We start from the raw sequence: 24,542 nt of genomic DNA on the forward strand, positions 1-24,542 counted from the left end.
CACCCTCCCATCCAGCCCAAATACACCTTCTCCCTCTTCCAAGCCCGACCCCACATCCAGCTCTCTGGCTCTGGCTGAAGGTGGAAGGTAACTATGTCAGGATGTTGGACATGAACTCGTTGAAGCGTTTGGAGTACTGCTCAGGGTTCACAGTCGAGATCTCGGCCCCCGCCTGTAATACACAGAGGCCGACTCAGGTCGAGCTCCTTGGCCCTAATCAGGGGGCTGTGCCTGGGAGGGGCCTGGGTATTCAGGAGCCTCTGGCTCCGCATTAGAGCTGAATACTACCCCTCAGACTGGGCAGGCCACCTCAAGAAGTGGTTCCCACATCTCAGAATCATCCTGGCCCCACTCCTCTGATTCACAACCAAGGGCTGCACCCACTGAAGCAGGAGCACGGCAGTGGGGAGGTGGCAGAGAGGCTCCAGATCTCTGTGGGGCCCCTGTTTGGAGAACAGTAGTGTGAAGTCCATGGGGAAACAGGCCTCTGGGGAGCAGCACGGGCATGTCAACAAAGCTATTACCAGCGGTCAACAAGATGCACAACATGCCCAGCAGCCCTGGGGAAAGGAGCCAGCGGGCTCAGGGCCCTGAGGGCCAAAGAACTAGGGGAAAAACAAGTTGGGCATATCAGCTGGCTGCAGGGAGGCAGTGGGTGTAGATGCAGAGAGAGAGGACAAGGCAACCAGGCAGGCTGCTCTTCCGGTTCTCTGTCCTGGGAGGGGGGCTGGAGGGCGTCTCCGTAGAGCAGGAGGCCTGAGACCCCCCTCCCCGGGGTCCGAGGGCCCCCCTGCTGGGCCTGGATGGAGAGGGAGAACTCACCCCATGTTTCACCGTTTTGGCAGCATGTGCAGCTTTCTTCTTAGCATCATACGGCGTGAGGATATCGATGATGGCCATGAAATAGACCTCCTTCTTGGGGGCACCTGAAGGGGGAGGGGAAGCAGGAAAGGAGGAAGAGGGGGCAGGGAGAAGAGCAGAAAGCAGCTGTGTCCATGACCCTTCAGATATGAGATTCAGAGCCATCCCTATCATTTTGGATCTGACAAAAGGAATGACTAATGGAATCCTCCTCAGAAGCTTTCATAGCTCTTATTTGATCTTCACAGCCACCCTGTGGGGTTGACCTGACAGTATTTATGAGATTTTGTCCACCCCATGAACCAGAGCAGAACCATGCCTCCGATATCCGGGACAAGCAGAGGGGTGAAGGAAGGCCTGACAGAGAAGGACCCCAGGGCCCCAGAAGACGGAGTTACTGTGATGACCCAGTATAGAAGCCTGGAGGCAGAAAGAGGACAGAGTCAGCAATTAACAAGGTAGAGTCCAGACACCCACAGCGGCATCTGAACAATGGGCCCAAGAGGGAAGGATGGGGGCCAGGGGTGGGCAGGGCAGGCACAAGCTCCTACTTACTTTCATGGCTTTTCATGGCATAGACATCAACAGAGGGATCGAATTCCCCAGGACCAAAGAACCGGGGAAAGCTGAGGAGGTTGCCAGGGCTATCTGGAGGCGTGCCATAGGAGCAGAGCAGGTTGCCGCCCATCCCGTCATTCTCACACTCCTCGTCCTCTGCCCGCTCCTCCACCTCCATCTCCTCCTGCTCGGCCCGGTCCACGTCATGGATGCCCACTAGCAGGCTGTAGTCCATGATCTTCAGCTGGGCCAGGAACTAGCGGAGGTGGGAGAAGGAGAGATGGAAGGAAGAGGTTACACAGGACATCCCAGCGGCATCCGGAAAGGGGAGAAAAAGTGTTCAACTCAATTCTCCAATTCTGAAATACAATAGAGAATAAGACACCCGAATCTCTGCCCTCGATGGGCTCAAAGTCTAATGGGGAAGACAGTTATTTCAGAAGGGCAAGGAGCTGTGGGAGTCCAGAGCAGCGGGGGGAGGGCCTCCCTGAGGAAAGGAGCCGAGACTGAGCCTGACGGATGAAGAGGAATCAGGCAGGCAGAGGCTGCAGGAGTGAAGACAGAACGAGCGCGGCAGGAAGAGGGGACAGCCCGTACGGTCTGGGATCATGAGAGGCCACGGCTAGTCTGAGGAAAGAAAGAATGGAATGTTGTACCGTGCAAGAGAGATGGATGCAACATAGCAGTGTCTTTCAAACCATGAACCTCAGTCCATTATGAGTCCTATATCTAATTTAGTGGGCTGGGAGTAGGATTTTTTTTTACTATTATTATTATGAAATAGGATAGAAAATATCAGAGGACCTAACAGGAAGAAATCGTACGTAGTATTTCAGTTTGTGTGTGTGTATGGTACATATGTTGGGTTGCAAGGCAAAATGCACTTCTAACTGGGGGTCACAGGCAAAGTTTGAAAAACTATGCAATTCAGCTTCTTTACCAGTCAGGGTAAAAATGGGGAGATAAAGAAAAGGGGACACGACATAAGAATGAGAGTCAGAGCCAACCAACATTCTCAATCCCATCCCTGAAGGTCAAAAGAGGCCATGTGGGGCAGAGGGAGAGAGCACTGGAGCCCTCCCCTCGCTGTGGCTTCCCCCTTGCCGAGTCTCCATTTTCTCACCTACATAATGAGTATTGTGAGCAGGATGGTGTCTCAGGTCTCCTGATCTAGGACTGCATGACTTGGAGAAGAACAGTGTGGGAATGATACAGGATGGAAATGGCCAGCCAGCATTCCAGTTTAGCTAATAATGAGGCCAGAGTCATTGGTCCAAACCTTCTGTGAACGAGCCAGCAGCCACCATCAGTCATATGCCGGGCATTCTGCCATGGTCACAAATTGAGCCTACAGCACCAGGAAACTGTCCGACTGACCACCGTGACTAGGGGATTAGGAAAAGAGTCATACTAGGACCAGAGCGGCTCTATGCACAGACCCAGAACACAACAAAAAGCACCAGAAGCCCTGATGATAGGAGATCAGCAGAATCTCCCCACTAAAGAAAGGTGGGGGCACCATTTCACACACCTCTGGACAAGGCCTTCTTGAGGTCTAGGGAGAAGGGGCTGGGGTCCCAGAAGAGAGAGAGTCCATGAACCACAACCCTCCTATCCCCCTGAGAACATTTATGAAGCAACATGCAAGTGAAACATAAATTGTGTAAACTGCCTTAAATTCTTCTTAGAAGCAGAGTAGGGAGGAAAGGGAGGAGAAAGACTCTGAACAAAGGAAATGTCAGAATCAAGGCACAAACATAGTAGGGGGTGATTAAGGAAAAGCTTCCTAGAAAAAGAAGTTTGTAAAACCCATGTTCACAGCAGCATTATTCACAATGAGGCAATCCAAGTGTGATGGTTAATTTTATGTGTCAACTCCACTGGGCCAACAGGTGCCAAGACATTTGGTCAAATACTATTCTGGGGGCCGGCCCCGTGGCTTGGTGGTTAAGCGCGCGCGCTCTGCTGCTGGCGGGCCTGGGTTCAGACCCCGGGCGCGCACCGACGCACTGCTTCTCCAGCCATGCTGAGGCCGCGTCCCATATACAGCAACTAGAAGGATGTGCAGCTATGACATACAACTATCTACTGAGGCTTTGGGGGAAAAAATAAAATAAATAATTAAAAAACAAATACTATTCTGGGTGTGTCTGTGAGGGTGTTTATGGGTGGAATTAACATCTGAATCGGTAAGAGTAAAGTAGATTGCCCTCCCTAATGTGGGTGGGCCTCATCCAATCAGTTGAAGGCCTGACTAGAACAAAAAGTCTGACCCTGAACTCCTCCTGCCTGACTGCCTTTGAGCCGGGACATCAGTTTTTTTCCCTGCCTTCAGATGTGACTAAAACATCAGCTATTCCTGGGTCTTGAGCCTGCCAGCCTCCGGACTGAAACTACACCATTAGCTCTCCTGTGTCTCTAGCTTGCCAACTGCAGATCTTGGGACTTGTCAGCCTCATTAATCGTGTGAGCCAATTCCTTATAATAATCATCTAGCTAGCTAGCTAGCCACACTCCATTGATTCTGTTTCTATGGAGAATCTTAACTAATATACCAAGTGTCCAGTGATGAATGGGTAAACAAAATGTAGTACATACACACAATCGAATATTCTTCAGCCTTAAAAAGGAAGAAAATTCTGACACATGCTACATCATGGATGAACCTTGAAGATGTTATGGTAAGTGAAATAAGCCAGACACAAAGGACAAATCTCATATGATTCCACTTATGTGAGGTTCCTAGAATACAGTTTCATAGAGACAGAAAGCAGAATGGTGGTCGCCAGGGGCTGGGGAGAAGGTGGAATGGGGAATTAGTGTTTAATGGGTACGGAGTTTTAGTTTGGAACAATGAAAAAGTTCTGGAGATGGATGATGGTGAAGGCTGCACAACAATGTTAATGTACTTAACGCCACTGAACTGTATGCTTAAAAATGATTAAGATGGTAATTCTTTTTTTTTTTTTGTGAGGAAGACCAGCCCTGAGCTAACATCCGATGCCAATCCTCCTCTTTTTTGCTGAGGAAGATTGGCCCTGTGCTAACATCCACGCCCATCTGCCTCTACTTTATATGGGACGCCGCCACAGCACGGTTGACAAGCAGTGCACTGGTGCGCACCCGGGGTCCGAACCTGTGAACCCCAGGCCGCCGAAGCGGAGCATGCACACTTAACCACTGTGCCACCTGGCCGGCCCCAAGATGTAAATTTTATGTTATGCATATTTTACCACAATAAAAAAAATAATTTTTTTTTAAAGTTTGTAGAGTTTGGTTTTAATGAGCAGGCTCCGAATTTATTAAAATAGAAGGAGACACTGAGTTATCAAGTGGTGCAGATATCACATTCGCTGTTGAGCACCTGTTCTCCCCGGAGGAACTTCTCCACAGGAACTTCTGGTTGGAAGTACCATTCCACTGGAAGGTTGCTAGGTAAGCGGAGAGTCAGAGCCAGAGAACCACATGGTTGGTGGCTCTTAACAGCTGGTTTCCTGTCGCTCTGATGGCTGGATGCCCCCTCCACTATGGGGACACCACCAGAAAAGAAGTTTGAAAAAGGTGCTGCAATAGATTAGTGAAGAGACGAAGCAAAGTATCTCAAACTGAGTTACAAAGGTTGTACTGGCACAAATCGTGTCCCCCCAAATGGAAAGTTCATTTGCACTAGCTTTAGGTGCAAATAACTACCCACACTGCTCAATCACCACCCTTTCTTTTGTCCATACTCCTGGAAAGTAGTGAATTCAATTTTTCTTAAGGTGAAAGAAGCTTCTGCTCTGGGGATAAGAGAGGGCCCTGTTCAACTAAGGTGAAAACGAGGGTTAGTAAGTACCTCTACATCCCGTTTCAGTTTTTCCAGGAAGTTCTTTTTACTCTCCTCTCCCACATGCAGCTTCTGCCCTTCATTGAGGAAGTCATTGTCTTTGAATGTCGGCAAGTCCTTGGCCTGGGAGAGCAATAGCAGTGTTAGGTTGGTTGGCCTGATTCATTCACCACAAGGAGTCCTCTGCCAGGCAATGGTACAGAAAGGGGAAGGGTCTTTAGCACACAGATGGTCAACCTGCCAAATCAACAGCTCAGCACAGGAGGCTATAGTTCGAGGCTTTGGGCAGGCAGGGATGGCAAATATGTGGCATATGTCAGACAACAAGGACTGACCAAAGCATGCCTTCCTGCTGAGCCTGGACTACCTCAGGGCTCAGGCAGCCACTCGCTGATTCAGGCTGGACCATGAGATGGAAACTGCCAGCCCTCCAGGACCATGAAGAACCCAGCAAGGGCAGAGGTAAAAGGCTAGAGACCAAGGCCTAGGCAGAGGATGAGGACAGGAAGGTGCTTAGCGACACCGAGCATTTCATGTGGACAGACTGCATGTCTGGGAACTGGGCTGGAGGCTGTGGTGGAGGAAGGAACGGGATGGCCGACAGAAGTTGTTTCTGATTCCAAGCGACCCATTCCACACTTGATCAGCACAGGTCCCAGCATACCTTCTCCTTGTCACTCGCTTCTCTGGAAACAGTGGAACCCTGAAAGGATAAGAGCCATCAGGAGAAGTCCAGCTGAGGCAAATTCCACTGAGCAAGAAAACATGGACCAGTCTTTGGAGAAAGGCAGCAGGTGAACTGAAGTAGCCCGGTTAGGATCCTAGAGGTGCCAGGAGGCAGCAACTTTTTCCACTTCCTCAGTCATAGGCCGTTTACAGAGCTCTGACTGCATACAAGATACCTACTCAGGAAACAGGACTGTACCAAGACTCAGTCCCTGCCCTTAGGGGACTTTCCTTCTAACAAGGGAGACAGGCATTAAACAGGAGTTATATGAATAATTAGTCCATTAATTACAATGATGCTAAGTGGTCAGGGGAGGAGACAAGACACTCTGAGGGTGGGCACAGGGGTGGGGCCTGGACTAGGGAGGTGCAGTGGCCAAGGCCTGCTTCTGGAAGAAGTGATATTTGAGCCGAGCTCAGAAGGGAAGGGAGGAAGTAATTAGGGGAGGAAGGTGGAGGTGGAGAAAAAGGCAGGGAGGGAAAAGAGTCCAGGCCGCCTGTCTGAGATCCTGGGAGAGGAGAGCGCAGGCTCTGCAGGAATGGAAAGGAGACCGTGTAGCTGCAGCCGAGAGAGGGAGGGTGGTGTGAGGTGACAGAAGTCAGGAAGTCAGGGTCAAGAAAAACAGAGTGCTGTGGTTCATAGGCACAAGTGTGTTCTTTCTGGCGTCTAGAAATACACTTGTGCTGTCAGTCGGTGGGGCCTGGACAGATGCCAGAGTACATGTGTCAGCACAGCCTGTCCCCATACTGCTGCCCTCTGTGTGCACATCCCACTGACAGGAGTTGAAGAACATCACTTGTTACATAAACATGGTACATTCAGGGCTTAACCTCTTGTCACTGTCACCTGGACTTCAAACAGCCTTTGGCCCACAAGAACTGAGCGGATCAACTCCAGAGTCACCTGTCCACGCCAAAACACATGCTCCGGCTTTCCCGCTAGGTGGAGGTTGGAGTCGTGGCCCCTCCAGGCCTCAGGCAGCCAGAGACAAAGCTGGAAACACAGAGCCTCTTACCTTGAGGTCATACTTGCGGTGTACAGTGAGCCGGTGGCTGAACACATTCCTGGTGACCACCATGTAGGTTTCCACGCCATCCACGGTCAGGCGGTACATGCCCAGGAACTGGGGCAAAAGGGTGTTGCCATGACACTCCACTATGAACTAGAAAGGAAGGGAGCACAGGAGGGAAGGCAAAGGAACATATGAAGGTGCCAGGATGGACGGGGCTCTTCCCAGGCTGAAAGGCTCCCTGGGATTCTAGCCTCTAGACTAGTGGTTTTCAAATTGGGTTCTTGAAGACATGGGGGTTCCCCAGACTTACAACAGGCAACGGCCACCCCCGTCCCCAACTGGCAGGGCAGAGTGTGAGGCTAAGCAAGCAGTGCACAGCCCCTTTGGTTTCACATTATTTGGGTTCCACCGCAGGAAAAGCATTGATCTAGGCCTTGCACCTCCTCTGCCGGCCTGAAATGGGAAAGCCAAAGGGCAGAGAGGGGATGCAGAGGCAAGCTTGTGACCTGGCTGTCTGGGAAAACAGAATGGCTCCACACCAGAAGCTCCCACCCATGCTATGCCCCAGGGTTTTCTGCTGTAACTCCCTGTCACCACTTCCCAGATGCCCCAGAGAGAAGCCAGCTTTCCCTGATGAACCAAGCAGGCTTAGGACAGGCCCTCAGATGGTGCCACCACCACCCCGCTTTTCTCGCGGACAGGTTCCAGGGGAGTGGAGAGTTGGGATGGGAAAAGCCCAAGCCCACCGAGCCCACAGGACTTCTTTTAGAAGAAATGAGGCAGGTGCTAGAGTGTGAAAACGTCCCAACTCTGACAAGAAACAGCTGTTCAACTGGGACTGAGTCAGTAACACGCCTTCATTTCTCCTTTTTTCTTTTCTCAAGTAGGCACAGAAAAACCTCACAGAAACACGGTACTGGGAGAGGGCCAACTGCTCGGTTATCAGGAGGCATCTGCCATTACCAGAGAGGACCAGTCCCTCCCCAAGAAGCTCCATCTCTTCTCCCTCTTCCAACCTGTCCTCTACTGTCCAGGCTCGGGACTCACCATACCTGGTGGTATTTCTTTAAGATGTTGTGCATCTCAGCCACATCCTCACTTGACACAGTCTTGATGACAAAGCGCCGGTCATAGGTGGTGAGAAAACGTGTGCCACATCGGCCCTGGCTGTCACTGTTGATGGGGGCGCTGCGTGTCACTGAATTCTGATGGACCAAGACAAAAGCGGTCTCGTCTTGGGAGGGGAACAAGGACTCGGACTCCTGCTCTGAGTCTTCTCTTACGGGCTACGTTGCTCTAAAGCCAACAACACTGAGATAGATGGGACCTTACCCACCCCTTTTCTCAAGAGAAGTTCACATCTCTCCCAAAAGTCTTCCTAAGAGTGACAAGAGTTGTTCCTTACCACCTGCTCCTAATCCTTCACTGGGAGGGGAAGAGGACTAACTGTGACCCATTTCCTTTCATTCTGATCCCAGAGAGCTACCCTACAAACTAAAATTCGGCCCCTAGACGTTAGAACCCCAGACTGGGTTCTAATCTTGATGCTCACGTGTGATATGACTTTGGGTGAGCCATTTAACTTCTCTACTCCTAAGTTTCCTCACCTGGAACACAAGGAGGCTGACCAAGATGATTTTCCCAGGCTCTTGGGATGACAAAGACAAAGCTTAGGAAATATTCAAGAAGTCTAGCATAAAGAAGCAATGGACACAGTCATATCTTTTCCCTGTATGTACCCTGATGCTGGAAAACCCTTCCCAAAGCAGGAAGTTGGTCCTCACCTCTCTCCCCAACACTTCTCCCCTCACCTCAAACTCCTGCTTGTCTGTGCAGGGCTACGCGGCAGTTCTGGGGAGCTTTTCTGGTTCTGTCCCTGCTCCTCCTCGAGGCCCCATTCCCATTAGGATCAGAGAGCAGTAGAAGCCTCAAAGAGGGGGGTAGGGGAAGGTGTGAGTCAACCAAAGGGAGGTGTTCACCAAGCAGATGCCGGGAGAAGATCTTTGGGAGGCAAGGCAGAGAGGGAGATCTCAGATGTCCCTGTTCCCAAGAAAACACATGTGGGGATCTGCTCACTGAAATGCCGCCTCTCCAAGCCCTTTCCTCGTCTCTTACCTAGGATTCTACTCTTTACCTTCACCTAATGCCTCCCTCCTCACAAGACCCTGGGGGAGGAGAGAGGATCACCTTCATGGGAGAAACTAAAGTTTGAAGTGGTGAGGGGCTCTCTAAGTTACAGGAGCACCCCCCAAACAGGGCGTCCCCAACCCAGAAATGCTGACTAGACTACATAACTGAGGGCCTCATTCTCCCAGCCTGGTCCCTGTATCAGTAAGACTTACAGGCCTCAAGCCCGGTTGGGAAGTATAGTTCTATCCCTGTCTCATTTCCAGCCAGCATTTTCTGACTCTCTAAATCACTGGTAGTCCAAGAGTATAGAGTCCCCTCCCTGAACACGGTCCTCTCTGCCCCTATTTCAGTCCTGAGCACAATCACTTGCCCACAAGGCTATTAGAGAAAAAATGCCGACACTGAGAGGATGTGGTTAGATGGTCAAGAGGAAGGGAAGGAGCCACAGTGGAGGGAAGATGTCTGAGCAACCTGGGGATGCAATAATGGCAAGAAGCTTTCAGAAAACCTCAGGCTCCAATCAGGTCATGATTTAGTTCAGGGCTGGGTCCTAACAGAGGCGGCTGGAGGGACCTCCCAGTTCCTCTTACATATAGACATTCCTATTTGCTCAAGTCTCCTCTCCTCCTCCTCTCACATCCCCTCACCCTCCTCTTCAGGACACACATCTTTGCAGCAGGCCCTCCAGAGTGGAAGAGGGAGGGGAGGGAGCCTCACCCAAGGCCCCTTCCACTTCTCGTGAACTACTCTGTGAAAGTCCTACTAGGAGTGAGGAGGGAGGAATGACAGTATTTTAAAAGATGTGGGCATCTATTTTAGATTTCACCAGGCTATACACTCCTTTTTTCCCCACAGAAAATTGAAAGTCAGCTATATTTCTTACTGCTACAAAGGTGAAGTGGAAAATTCTCCCACCTTCACCATCAGGCTGTCTACCACGGGAAGAAGGTCCAAGGAAGGTGCTAGGTGGACAAGTATCAGAAACCATGGACTAGGGGTCAGACTATAATGTCCCTGATATTGGGGTTGATTCCTCCCAAGAAGCCAAAGCCTCTATGACACTATCACCCCCCAACGGGGGCAGTTGCCCTGCCATGCCTATCCCCCCTCCCAACATCAGACAGGGGACAAGTTTAGGAGGTGGCACTCATACCTGGCAAGAGGTTACACTACCCTTGAAGTCTTCCTTTTCTAATCTGTCTTATCTGCTTTAAGCGGCCTCATTTCCCGCTGGCAACAATTCTCTCTTTTAAGTCAAACTACGAAGGAGAAGGGTTCTTCAGCCTAGACTGGGAATGTCAGACTAAAATGAAGCAGCTTTCACAGACCCCTCTCCCTCCCACTGCTCTCCCTCCCAGGGAGAGGAGCCTGAGCCTGTGAGGCATCATCAGAAGCACTTCTAAGGCCCTCAGCCCTCCAAGAGCCCAGCAACACTGGGGAAAGACTGCAGGGGCCAGAGCAGAAAATGACAGGAAGATGCAGCACAAGAACAGTAGACACTTTTTTCCTCTACTTGTCCTGTGGCTTCCTGACCCCACTCCACTTTCTAACCCCTGCGGTTTTGCAGACATCCCGTACCTGGTAATCCTGATCATCAATCCCAAACCTCTCCCGGAGATTTCGGAACACCATGGGGCAGTACTCCTTAAACTTAAAGCGGCTGGGGAGGTTCTCCCTAGGGAAGAGCAGAGAAATGTCTGTGAACTTCTCCTTGCTCACCTAATTCTCACATCACAACTTCTCCAGTGTGGTCCACAGGTCATCTGGATCTGAACAATCTGCAGTGCTTACAGTATAGGCTTCTAGGCCTCAGAAATTCTGGAGGTAAGTCTGGAAATCTGCATTTTTAACTACTCCAGGTGATTCTGAGCACGTAAAGATTTAAAAACTTTACATCCCTTGTGTTTACTTTGTAAAAATTAACCTAGCTGTATACTTATGATTTGTGTTCTTTTTCTGACTGTATGTTATCTTTCAATAAAATTTACATTAAAGGAAAAAGACCTTACCTGCCGAGAAGTGAGACTGAGTTTAGGCTCCACTTCATAAGCACTGTACTTGCTACAGGTGGGTGGCTGTACGTGCACAGCTGCTGTGACGTGAATGTCAGTCTGACTGCTAAAGGGAAAGGCCCTTCTCATCAAAGGGCCCCTCTCCTCTGAGGATGCTCCTATCAAAACATCCTGAAGATGGTTACATCCAGGAGGCCCTGCTCTTGGCTTCCACTGGGATGGAGGAGCGGGGAGCATTAGGTCGAAGAGGTCTTCAGTCAATTGACTGGGATCCCATCTTTCCATGAAGCCTTGTTTGCTGGCTGCTGGCACCAATCTCCACCCTTCCCACTCCTTAGTCAATCCACAGACTCTCTCCCAGGAGGGGAGAGAACCACTGTGAAGGCATGCCTTCTCCAAATCCTCCATCTTTACAGGAGTCACCCTGCTTGGGAACTCCCTTTCAGAACTATATCCCTCTGATTACTCCAGGACGATAGACTTCAAGGAAATAAAAAGCAGTGGCTTCTCATGAAGGCAGGGGCCTGGTCTGCCTTATGTACCCCTGTCTTCTAGTAAATAGCACTGCAGTCTAATAACTAGCACATAAACAGTCATTGAAAGGACAAAAGGAATAAAGAAATATAAAGGAAAATAAGAGATTGGATGTTCTACTTCAGGCCAAGATGTCAAGGTGGTAGATCTTCACCAGAGGCCATGGACTCTGAAAGGGCAGTGGTGCAATGCCCACTTCCAGAGCCCTGACCTCTGGGACAGAACAACCTCCTTTCCTGCCTCAGAGCCGAGCGCTGCCTCTCCTTCCTTAGGTGGTGTGATATAGTGATATAACAAGAAATATTTATTTGTCCATGTTTCTGGCACAGAGCTCCTAAAATCCTTGGAATTTCATAAGTGATAAGAGCAATAAAGGTGACTTTTGTTATTCATAACGAGCCCCTTTCAACCACACCTGACTTTATGTTAATGAGGTGAATTTTGGAAAGCCTCTAAGGATGGATGCTGGTCACCAGGGAAACCAACCAGGATTAGAGGATTGGAACTTTTAGTTCTACCCCACTGACCTTCAAGGAGGGGAGAGGGGCTGAAGGTTGAATCAATCATCAATGGTCAATGATTAAATCAATCATGCCTTCTTAATGAAGCTTCCATAAAAATCCAAAAGGACAGAGTTTGGGAGCTTCCACATTGGTGAACACGTGGAGATTTGGGGAGAGTGGTATACCCAGAGAGGGCATAGAAGCTCCCCGCCCCTTCCCATATACCTTGCCCTATGCATCTCTTCTATCTGGCTGTTCCTGAGTTGTATCCTTTTATAATAAACCAGTAATCTACTAAGTAAACTGTTTTCCTGAGTTCTGTGAGCCACTTGAGCAAATTAATCCAACCCAAGGGGGAGGGTCGTAGAAACCTCTGATCTATAGCAGGTTGGTTAGAAGCACAGGTGACAACGTGGACTTGCGATTGGCATCTGAGGTGGGGGGTGCAGTCTTGTGGGACTGAGCCTTTAACCTGGGGGACCTGATGCTAACTCCAGGTAGACAGTGTCAGAACTCAAGTGAATTGTAGGACACCCAGCTGGTATCCTACAGAATTGCTTGATGTGTGGAAAACCCACACGTCCGGTGTCAGAAGTGAAGTGTGGTGGTAGTGTGAGAGTGGAGAAGAAACAAAGGAGAGTTCTTCTGTGAAGGTAGTCACTTAGCAAGCAGCAGCTATGAAGACAGATGGCTTCTAGAATAAGATGCTGTTCTTACTTACTATGGCAGAGAGAGGCCACTAAGGGATGTATTTGAATCAAGCTTCTCCTCTGGGCTAACAGTCTGGGGATGGTGGGGTGGCAGAGCCCAGCTGGTGAGGTGGTGGGGACTGTGGGACAATGGAGAGTGGAACCAGGATTCCAATGCAGAGAGGAGGAAAGTGGAGCAGCAAATGGCTCCTAGGGTGACCCAGAGTAGCATGAAAAAGCAAGGCCCCCAAAGGGCCTGGGCCAGCCAGACTACCAGGTGAGACGGCTGCTCCAACAGAGTCTGAGCCGACCTTCAGACCCCAGTGTCAATCTAGGAAGGCAGAACCAACAAGGATGGGAAGACGTCCTGTGGATAGCACCCTTGGGTACCATGCTCAGCCTGCGGTTCACACATCAACTGGAGAGAAAACAGTTTGGCTGTATCCCAGGCCAGGAACATGCCTGGCAGCTTCTTGCCTCAGACTAAGATCAGATAGGGCCACTGCTGTCAGCCTCACACTAGATACTTCAGCTCCCGAGCAGCTCACTTTTACCTAAACTGGCCCTGGATGAATCACCCTGGGCCGAGCCACATGCCCCGAGGGACAATGGAGGTAGGCTGATAAAGGAGTGAGATGACAAGACAACACAAGGGGGAGAGGCACATAATGAATGCATTTTTCCAGCCATTTTTTCAGCTCTGTGATCCAGGTGTCACTGTTTCACCCTGCCAGGTGTTGGCTCGGCAAGCCACGTGCAATGTTTCAGCTCTCTGCCTTGAGGAAAGGACTGCCCACGACACCTGAGCCCACTCAGGGGGCAACTTACTTATTGAAGAGATGATTGTCCACCTTGATCTTGCTGTATGCTTTGAAGTCATCTGGCATTAGCATGACAGGGACAGGGACATTGCTCAGCTCATTGATCTGCAAAGCAAGGGGAAAGTGAGGTTCTCAGCCAGGAGGTCACCTGCCTCAGAGAGACAATATGCTACAATGTGGATGCCACCAGCTCACCAAAAAAATGTCCATAGGTTCCCTCCTTGTCTTGTTTCCTGCTCTTTTCTTCAAATAAGTTCCCAACTTCATCTCCACCTACAGAAATTCTCCCCACCTCATAAGGTCCAGCTCAAAAGGCACCTCCTCCATGAAGCTTTCCATGATTCTCTAGACCATAAATTTTCTTTCCCATCTTGGAATGCCTGAAGCATTGTTTGTATCCATCTTTTACCTACCTCACAGCCTCCCTCATATTGTAGTTAATACTTATAAACCTCACAAGCCTGCTAGACTATAAGCTAGGCAAGAGCATATTACTGATCTTTGTAAGCAAAGATCATCTAACTGATCTGTGAAGGCTCCACGGTGCTTGGTACCATGATTTGCATATGGCAGGTACTATATAAGTATTTGTCAAATGCAATCATAAATGGATCAATGAATAAATTGAGTATTAATTGAGGCCTTTGAACATCATCATACAAATTGTGAGTCACTCAAGAAATCAGCTTGGGGGGCCGGCCTCGTGGCGTAGCGGTTAAGTGCACGCACTCTGCTGCTGGCGGCCCGGGGTTCGGATCCCAGGCGCACACCGATGCACCACTTGTCAGGCCGTGCTGTGGCGGCATCCCATATGAAGTGGAGGAAGATGGGCATGGATATTAGCTCATGGCCAGTCTTCCTCAGCAAAAAAGAGAAGGATTGGCATGGATGTTAGCTCAGAGCTGATCTTCCTCAAAAAAAAAAGAAAAGAAAAGAAAAGAAATCAGCTTGGGGCAGGAAAAAAGCTAGATGGGTTTGTGTGGGTGTGTAACTCTTATCTCCAAAGTAAAGGATTAAATTTAAAGCTAGCGGAAGAGGTAGACATTTGGCTACTGGCTCACTCTTACTCTCCTGATTAACACAGGGCCAGTTCCTAAAGCCATGTCCTGCCTTATGCTAAACTGGGGGAGATGGGGCAGGCTGCCTTGGCCCCCACTGCAAACAAACCTTTTCATTGTCTTTCATCCCCCTTCAGGGAGCTGGAGGCTGGACAGGGAGGTGGCTTCCCACTGGTGCAGAGCTGAGAGGGCAGAGCCCTTTTCCATCCCCAGCTGAGCCAATTAGTGGTCTAATTAGCCACAGATGTCCTCTCCCATCACAGCACAGTATTTGACATTTGACCCTCAACTCAGTTGCCACTAATGCATTCAGGATTTACAGAGGAAACCTTAGTCCTGACTTAATGGATGCAGGGCGGGGTGGGGGGGGGGCACGCACAGCCTTGTGTCTCCCAGATACTTTCCTTGCAAATCCTATTATCTCAATGAGGCCCCATGTGGCAGTGAGAGAATAACCTAGAGTCATTAGGACTCCTCCAGGAGCATAAATGGGAAGAAATAGCACTTAATTTGCTGCCCCTTTTATGTTCCAAACCTTTTTTTTAAGAAATGTCAGAGGACAGAGGAAGTTCAAGTTAATGCAGTAACTGTGCTGGCGAACCATATCTTCCTAGAGTTGGTGAGAAACGCAGTTTACTCATGGGGAAATTAAGCAAGCGTACATAGGAATGTACGTATATGGGGAGGGGCAGTAGGGTGGTATAATAAGTTGGCAGTGGGGCAGAGACTCAATAAACTGCTAACAAAAACTGACTGGCATAGACACAAGAGTATATCCTGTATGATTCCAGTTATATGAAATTCTAGAACAGGAATCTGTAGTGAGAGAAATCCCATAAGAGGTTGCCTGGGTTGGGCCAGGGGGAGCTGACTATAAAGGGACATGATAGGTATGATTCTAGGGCGGTAGAAGTGTTCTATATGTTTTGGTGTGATGATTACATGGGTACACACATTTGTCGAAACTTATCAAACTGTACACAAAATTCTCAGCATCCAGATCAGTGATACCCGCCATTGGCTAATTGGCCACACATACACACAAAAAAGCCATGCCAGGTTCCATTCTAGAGGATGCTCACAAGAAAAGCTGATTCTTAAGTGTGTGCCTACGGAGGAAACCATTCCACTTCCTTGTTTTTCTGCCAACAGAAACAATTCATAGTAGTTGTCCCACTTCCTTTTTCCTGGCATATTAAGTCTGGCTCGAGAGTTAAAGAAGTTAAGAAGTTCATGGCTCTCATGCAATTCTACTTTTTCTAGCTCACACTGCCATGCTAGAAAGAACATACTACTGGCTCAAAGAGTATGGTTATATACTAAAACGTTCTAGTATCTGCTACTAATTGATTCTGGGTTAGTCTAAAATCCAGACTCGGTGCCAAGGCCAGGGCTTGACACTGAGAGAACTAGAAAAGACTAAAACACTTGCTTGAGAGGGGTCAATTGCCCCTTAGCCAGGATGAATTAATCTAACAGGAGCTATTCAGGGCTGCTCTATTCAATAATTCTTTGTGTAACTCTTAGTGCAGCAGAGCTTGAATGGTTGTAAGATGGTCAGTTTTTAGTTCTCACTTCATCTCTATTCTTCACTACACAACCTAATAACAGGAAATTTGTAACTGAGATAATATATTGGTAAACAATCCATACACCTGAATCATGTGGACTCACGCCTCATTTCCACTGGGCCATACGTAGATAGATGATTCACCCTAGGGATTAGCTGTACTATTTTTTTCAGTTGTGCTAAATTTTATATCCCCAGAGACTTCTATTCAATTTCAATGGAACAAGCACTTACTGAAATGCCTAGTACATGCTTCATTTCATGTTAGGGAGGAGGGGGCATGCAGCAGGGGAAACACTGCGCACTGTGCACACAAAAGAAGTAGGAGGCTTATCCTATTACCAGGGAGATGAGACAGACCCATGATACAGTGAAACTCGAAGTCAGGTGGTACACAAGTAAGTGAGAACACAGGGACAGAGACATCGAGAACAGCAGAGGTTCAGAGGGTAAGGGGTATGGTATGGTCAGAGAGTCAGACTCCTGGCCCTCACACATCAGGCTAGAAACAGGGCACCTAATGCCCCTCCTGGTATTGCCAAGAGCACTCAACACTGGAAGAATCCACAACAAGATCATGTTACACCCCTGCTTAAAAGTCTTCCACGGCTCCTCATCAACCTCAGGGTAAAGTTTTAACTCCTTAGCCTGCATTTAAGGTTCTTTCTGATTTTGCTCAGACTCTGCCAAACTTCTATTCAGTTTACTTCTACTCAATGTATTGAGGGCCTTACTACATGCCAGTACCGTGCCAGAAGCTGGGGATACAAGAACGAAAAGACATGGTCTCTGTTTAGCTGGGAAGACAAACAACAAATAACTAATACAATGTGATGAGTGCTATAGAGTTATGAATAAAGGGAGATGGAAAAACAGACTGAGAAATGATTGATTCTGCCTGAGTGGGAGTGAGAGAGCTGGTTGCTAGAAGAGGCTATAGAGAAATACATGTGAGAAAGGCCAAGGATGGTAGTTCTCAAAAAAATGAGAGGAAGGGAATCCCAGGCCATGGGAACAGTCAGAACCAAGCCTCAGAGTTGTGAAAGTGTACTGCCTATTTCAGGTATGGGGGGCGGGACAGGCCCGGGGGGCAGTGGGCAGTCTGGAGGGTAGCAGGGTAGGACAGAGGTACAAAGGAGTGAAGGGAGATAATACAGGAAAGATAGGTCAACGGCCTAGCATATTATCAATATTAATAAATAACAGCTGCTTTTATTTATTGAATGCTTTTAAGTGGCCAGTGCTTTACATTATTATATTTTATACATTATACATATCATATATATTCTGTTCTATGCTATTATTTCTAATACTTAATAGTCACATAAAGTATTATTAATCTGATTTTGCAAGAGGTTCAGGGCACCCTGCTCAAGGTCACACAGACAATATGTGTTCCCAGGTGTATATGTGTTGTGCAATCCTTCTTACGGATAGCTACCTTGACCCAGGTAGTGTTTTCCATTCCTTGCTTCTATCCAAATAAGCTGGAAGGAAAGTGTTATGCTCATTTTATAGGAAAAGAAAAGGAGGCTCAGGAAAATTACTACTACAAAGCTATACTAAGGGGCAGAGCCTGGATTTGAACTTAGGTTTGTCCACTCTATGATAAATTTGGACTTGACTATGCAGGCAATGGGAAGTTCTCTCAGGTTCAAGTCTGGGAATTAACATGAGAAGATGAGTGATACAGAAATGTAACTCTGGAATCAAAATCAAGTAAGGATTGGAAAGGACAAGATTAAGAAGCAGCAAGACCATTTATGGGGTCATTACAATAGTTCAAGTGATAGGCTGTGGCAGCAAGAATAGAAGAAGGGATAAAACTAAGAGAATCATCTGGGATCTGGCTAAATGACACTTCCTCTGTGACAGCTTCCCTGTCTCCCCCAGGCTGAATTAATTACTCATTCCTCTGTGCATCTTTATATTCTAGATATCACATTCACTTAGGTAATTATTTGTTTACATGTCTGATTTCTCCACTAAGCTGTGAGCCCATAGAAGGAAGGGATTATCTTACCCATTTTTATGTCCCTGGCACAATGACTGTCACATAGTAGTTGCACAATAAATGTTGGATGGAGGGATGGATGGCTAGGAAAAGGGCACTGAAGGATGGCTAACACGAGGATAAAGAGAAAAGAGACAGCAAAGCTGGTGTGACAATGCCAAAGGCTCATGATCTGGACAATGGGAAAGATTAATGTCAGCTATTGAGGCTATGACCTCAATAAAGAGTCTCAAATGCCAGGGAGAGAAGAATAAACTTTATTCGGTAGACAAAGGGGAGTGACTAAAAGTTCTGGAGCATGAACGGTCGTGACTAAAGCAATGTTTCAGGAAGATGTGCCTTTCCTTCATTATCTAGCACATTTCTGGGCCAATCTCTTTCACCTTCAGCAGAAGTGCACTTGTGGAATGCAAACTCATTCAAATATCATGTGAAATGCAACATATTAGGATGCTAAGGCTGTTGTAGCTCACGTCATGTAAGTGGTTTTTGGATTATCCACACGATTAACTCCATGAGCCATTAGCATAAATAATAAGGAGGCTAAACCAGCTGAGTGAGCAACAACTTAGGGGCAGAGAGTTCACTCTATGCTGATCCTACTGGAGATGAAAATTCAGTCACTAGTTCTAGTCTGGTGAACTTCTGATTCCAGAAGCCTCCACTTCTCTGTGTGACCTTCATAGGAATCCCAGCCAGGAGGCATGGGCTGGGCATGCAGGCTTCCTGACATGTCCTGGGGGTTCCATGGGTGGCTCAGCAATGGGCTGGCTCCACTGACAATCATCTGTTACCCGCCGCCACCAGAAAACATGAGGTGTTGGGAAACACACTCCTGAGACCAAGGAGGTCCAAGCAAGACATGAAACTCCAGAGAGGAAGAGGGCAAGGACAGCGAGCCACAGGTGCCAACAAATCCACCCTGGCTTTATTCCTCCTTTCTGCACCTTGCTTCTTCTCCTCTTGCATGAGTCCCACCATTCTGTGTGAGGTGGGAAGGCCTGCCAAAGGACAAATTCATCCAAAGGCCTCACTAGTGTGGGAATATTTACTAAAGATTTGTAAAGTAGCAGGGCAAGAGGAAAAGGAAGGTAAAGGAGGTTCTGGGTCTGCATTAAGCAAAGAAAATGAGTGGACAGAATAGGGGTGGAATGAGAGAGAACTGAGCAGACTTAAGAATGAATCTGGGGGCTGGCCCCATGGCTTAGCGGTTAAGTGCGCGCGCTCCACTACTGGCGGCCCTGGTTCGGATCCCAGGCGCGCACCGACGCACCACTTCTCCGGCCATGCTGAAGCGGCGTCCCACATACAGCAACTAGAAGGATGTGCAACGATGACATACAACTATCTACTGGGGCTTTGGGGAAAAAAAAGAGGAGGACTGGCAATAGATGTTAGCTCAGAGCCGGTCTTCCTCAGCAAAAAAAAGAGGAGGATTGGCATGGATGTTAGCTCAGGGCTGATCTTCCTCACAAAAAAAAAAAAAAAAAAAAAAGAATGAATCTGTTCCTCACACCATACACAAAAATTAACTCAAAAGGGATTACCAACCTAAACGTAAGGGCTAAAACTGTAAGAGTTTTTCTTAGAAGAAAATATAGGAGTAAATCTTCCTGACCTTGGGTTAGGCAAAGTCTTTTTAGGTATGACACCAAAAGTACAAGCAACCAAAGAAAATAGATAAAGTGGACTTTATCAAAATTAAAAACTTGAGCTTCAAAATATACCATCAAGAAAGTGAAAAAGACAACCCAAAGAATGTGTGTGTGGATAAAAGATTTGCAAATCATATACCTGATAAGGGACTTGTATCTAAAATACATAAAAAAACTCTTAAAACTCTATAATAAACAAACAACCTAATTGAAAAACAGGCAAAAAAGTTTTTTTAAAAATGGGCAGAGGATCTTAATAGACATTTCTCCAATAAAAATACACAAATGGCCAAGTAGCACATGAAAAGATGCTCAACATAATTGGTTATCAAGGAAACACAAGTCAAAATCACAATGAGATAATACTTCACTCCCACTAGGATGGCTATAATAAAGAAGACAGACAATAGCAAGTGTTGGCAAGGCTGTGGAGAAATTGGAACCCCCACACACTGCTGGTGGAAATGTAAAATGGTGCAGTCGCTTTGAAAAACAGTCTGACAGCTTCCCAAATGGTTAAACACAGTTACCATCAACTGCTCCTATTCCTTCTGATCGCCTGGGTGAGGCTTCACATGTACCTGGTTCCTAAAATGGCCAACAGGTTATCAAGCCAGGTCTGCCTCCTCCAGTCTCCATGCCCCTCTCCAAGGCCATCTCTTTCCTAACTCCAGACCCTCTGAACTATATTTCATCCACGAAAACACTGGTTTTCTCTCTTTATTAGTTCTCCCCTGACAGATTCAAAGTCTTCTGATTTTTCTCCCTGCCTACACAGTCCTCCTCCACAAAGTCCAGGAGCTGCATCTCTCGTCCACCAGATGAGCTCCTATGACAACACTGAGCTCCAAGGCCTCTCTTTTTCCACCCAGAAGTAAATTAACCACCTCATTAGAGCGTAACTGACTTCTGCTATAAAGATACACCCATCCTTCATATCTGATACATCATCAGCCATAGACCACCTTGGTCCAAATGCCTAAATGGGTGAGAATCTATAGAATCAAAGAAAAGGTGGTATCTGAAACCTCAAATGGCAAAAAAGTTGCAATAGCGGGCTTCTGAAGGAAGGTAACCTCCAAGAAAGGCTAGCAATCCACCGAGAATAATGTGGTCCTAACACCTAGAACACTGCAAGATTTCACAATCTTCTTCTGGGGAGATGCCTCCATTTCCCAGATGAGGACGCTTAAGTACTAGACCTTATTGCAGGTCAAGATGAAGCAATAAGACTTGGGACTAACTGACCTCTGAAGCTCGGCCTGTCCAGGGCAGTGGTGCCCAGTGCATTTCCCCTGAGGTACTTGCTCATTATGCCCAGAGGTATGGGTCTTGCTTAAAGTCAACGCCTTTCCAGCTAGCCCTCAAACAAACTTTCTTAATGTTAGCAAAGAAAGAAAGTGACCACCTAGTCAGAAGAGAGTAGGAATCAAAGATACCTATCCATCTCCCATCCAGAGGCTTCCATCTGATGCCCACATCTGGGCAGACTCATTGCCTGCCTATCAGAAAACCAAGCACCACATACACTCCTGGGAACTGGCATGCACAGGCACACACACCTGAGCACACATTCAGGTTCTCTAACAAGACCATAATTCCCATCTATCCTGGCACTTGGCTGAGAGAGAGAACAAGGAATGGGAGGCAAAGAAAACGAGACCAGCCACTCAAGTACCACCACTGGACAACACAGCCCACAGTGCTGGACAATGAGCTGCATCTTTTGCTGTGGCCATAGGTGAGCTAATCCTCCACCAGAGGCCTCCATTTCTTCACGTATACAATAAGGGACCCAAAGTCCCTTCCAGCAAGCTGTAATATTCCTGACTCTCGGACCTCTACTAGTTCTTTATACAGACAGGATGCTTTCAGGTGAGAGGCAGGCTGCAGAACAAAATCAAGGAGTGGCTTCCAGACAGGGACACAGAGTTCACATTTTAATGACCCAGTTTCCCTTGCAGTGTTGTCAGATGACCTCTGAGGCAGGAGGAAGCAGGAGGAACAACCTCTGCTGGACTATTGGCCTGAAGCAGCTCCCAGAGGTCTGGGCACTAAACCAATGGTACTCTCTACCCTGGCCAGGACCCTCACTTCAGTGAGGTAACTGAAAACAGTAACCTACCCAAGACCAAGAAACCAACAAACACTTCACCATACCCATGTGCTTTGGAGATAAAAGATCCAAAATCCTGGCTCAGACTACAGTTTATCAATCTCCAGCCAAAGGTCCCTCTACCAAAGCAAAGCAAAAAGTCTTGCTGGCCCCAGGCCCCCTTTGTCATCACTTGGTCTTGCCAGCAATTTCAAGCACTCAGGAAAGTCAGGGAGCCTAAAGAACTGAAATCCACAGGAAACCCAAGCCATCAGCTTCATCTTCCTCTTTCCAAACTTTTAGTTGGTGAAGTTGGTGTTTCAGGTCCTTTTACTTCCTCTGCTCATTCCTGGTGTAGGAACTCACAATGAAATGGTCAGAAGGCAAGGAGCAAGTGATTGGAGGAGGAAGAAGCAAAACCCTCAACAAACAGCACATAAAGTCCTCCAGCTGAAACAGTATGCCAGGCTCCAACTTCCTGACTGGGGTTGTAGACAATCTCAAAGCACCACAAGGATCCAGAGGACCTTTCTCATCCTAATCACTATCCATTCTCACACCCTTCATGACCATTCAATAGAAAGCTCAATAAATGAGAAGTCAACGTCTTTGACATGAACACCATAGGAGAATGCAAGAAGACACATTATTTCTACTATGAATAGTCCTCCCTATAATCAGGGCTCACCTTCTCTCAAATGGTTACATTCTCTCTTCTCCCTAACCCAAGAAGACCCTGGTAAAGTGTCTGTGTTTCAAGGAAGCCTGTGCTTCTCCAGTTGATACATCTTGTTCAAGAAGAAAAAAGGAAACCCACAGAGGATTTCCATAGTCAGGGGTAAGGTGGTCTGGAGGATGGGAAACTTTGAGCAGCCACACCAACCAAACGACCAGCAACAGAGGAACATTCAGGCAGGCCGATGCCACTTGCCCTGTCAACTGGACAGTGAGCTGGCAGCCGGTTCTGAGGAACGAGGGGGAAACCCATGCAGCAAAGGGGGTGAGGAGAGAAGAGAGGCAGAGGGGATGAAAGCGCTTCCACCGCACCCAGGCCTTCCCTCTGCGCTCCAGGGGCCGCCCGAAGCGAGCACACCAGACGCAGGAAGCTCGAGGGGCTGGAGGGAAGAGGAGGCGACAGCATACCACCGTCGGAGACACCAGGCCTCGCGTGGTGCGCGGGAGTGCACACCCGGCCGGGACGCCGTGCAACGGTGGGGTGGGCGTGCAAGTGGCTTGGCTAGGGGTTGCAAGCGTCACTGGCAGGGCCCCCGTGGCGAGGGCGGGGGGCGTGGGAGCCGCGGTGCCGCGCTCGGAGGGGCGCGCGCGGGGGAGCTGGTTACCGTGTGGTTCACCCCCCACATCAGGACGCTGAGGATCGGCTCGCTGGCCCGGAATAGCTTCACTTTCTGGCACACGAAATGCTTCTTCTTGGTCTTGGTCTTGCTGGCGCTGAGCGGCGCCACCGCCACCGCCGTGGTGCTGGTGCAGTTGGACGACATGCCCGGGGCGGCGGCGGCGGCGGCGGCGGCGGCGGCGGCGAAAGGGGGGGCGGCCGAGACGGCGCACAAGCCAGCGGCCCCAGGCCTCCCCCGGACCGATCCCCACCCCCGCTCCCTCACCGCGCCATGGTAGCGCCCGTCCCGTTACCTCCCCACCCCGCCCCGGTGGTTCCGTCCGCCCCACGCTCCGCCCTCCCCGCCCCGCCCCGCCCCAGGGAGCCGGCCGGCCGGCTCCGCACCCCGCCCCCGGGCGGTGCCGCCGCCCTGCCGTCACCAGGCCCTCGCCTCCCCGCTTGGGTGGTACCACCCGTCCCGAGGAGGCAGCGGCTGCTCCGCCCGCCCCTCCTCCCCGGGCCTGACAGGAACCCGGCCGGCCTCTGCACGCCGCGAAGCCCCGCGGGGAGGAGAGGAGGGCGGGATAGGGCTCGCTGTCTACCGCGGAGGGCCTCCCTGTCCCGGCCCCCCAAAGCCGGGGTTTGGCTCTTTCCCTTAACCTGACGTGCCAAGATGGCGGCGCCGCCACCGCTCCTGAGGAGAGGAGGGGCGGGAAAGCGAAGGGGGTGGGACGTACCATCCCCACCCGGGGGAGAGAGGAGGAACGCAGCAAGGGGAAAAGGAAGTCCTGCCGGGAAAACCAAAGAACGCCCCCTCGCTCCACCCAAGCGTGGATCTTCCCACTCCCCTGGGCCTGGGGCCCGCTCCACCCGCGGGACACGCCCCTTCCCCCCAGGGCCAATGAGAGGAGCAGGCCCGGAGCCCTGGGTTTTATGAATGGGTCCGGTACCCACCCACCTGCGGCCGGCCTCCTCCCGCCAAAGGGTCCAGTTGAGACACCCATCCTACTGCAGAGACTCATAATCATCTTATTCTCTGGCTCACTTCATGAAATCTTTGAGTAAACTGCCCACGCTTTGTTATATAATTCCTTTCAGGCGAAGGATCTCCATATATTCGACACGAATTATGGGTCAATGCTGT

The 24,542-nt window shown here is 49.2% G+C and overlaps 1 protein-coding gene across 2 annotated transcripts; it reads right to left on the minus strand.

The window, feature by feature from the left end:
• On the minus strand, window positions 1-23,618 carry PIP4K2B (phosphatidylinositol-5-phosphate 4-kinase type 2 beta). 2 transcript variants are annotated; one of them, XM_004434592.3, is made up of 10 exons: window positions 23,406-23,613; window positions 13,681-13,778; window positions 10,693-10,789; window positions 8,037-8,189; window positions 6,988-7,134; window positions 5,910-5,948; window positions 5,255-5,368; window positions 1,417-1,675; window positions 823-926; window positions 1-172 (listed from the first exon to the last, which is right to left on the minus strand). In XM_004434592.3, exons 1-10 carry the CDS (start codon window positions 23,562-23,564, stop codon window positions 92-94), a joined length of 1,251 nt encoding a protein of 416 aa, XP_004434649.1. In that variant the 5' UTR covers window positions 23,565-23,613; the 3' UTR covers window positions 1-91. The 2 variants fall into 2 exon arrangements, with proteins under 2 accessions (XP_004434649.1, XP_087297192.1); XM_087441066.1 differs by lacking the exon at window positions 1-172 and adding an exon at window positions 193-487 and having other exon boundaries at window positions 23,406-23,618.
• Between the last annotated feature and the right edge of the window lie 924 nt (window positions 23,619-24,542).

This window comes from Ceratotherium simum, chromosome 16, assembly GCF_057802395.1.
Source record: "Ceratotherium simum simum isolate JZ-2026a chromosome 16, ASM5780239v1, whole genome shotgun sequence".
In the NCBI taxonomy this organism is placed as follows: domain Eukaryota; kingdom Metazoa; phylum Chordata; class Mammalia; order Perissodactyla; family Rhinocerotidae; genus Ceratotherium; species Ceratotherium simum.

Excerpts from the sequence above, each read along its gene's own strand:
- PIP4K2B (XM_087441066.1), bottom strand. The coding sequence starts at position 23,564 with ATGTCGTCCAACTGCACCAGCACCACGGCGGTGGCGGTGGCGCCGCTC. Across the intron at positions 10,790-13,680 it reads GACAATCATCTCTTCAATAA|GGAGAACCTCCCCAGCCGCT; the intron begins GTAAGTTGCCCC and ends GCTCTTCCCTAG. Across the intron at positions 8,190-10,692 it reads TTGATGATCAGGATTACCAG|AATTCAGTGACACGCAGCGC; the intron begins GTACGGGATGTC and ends TTGGTCCATCAG.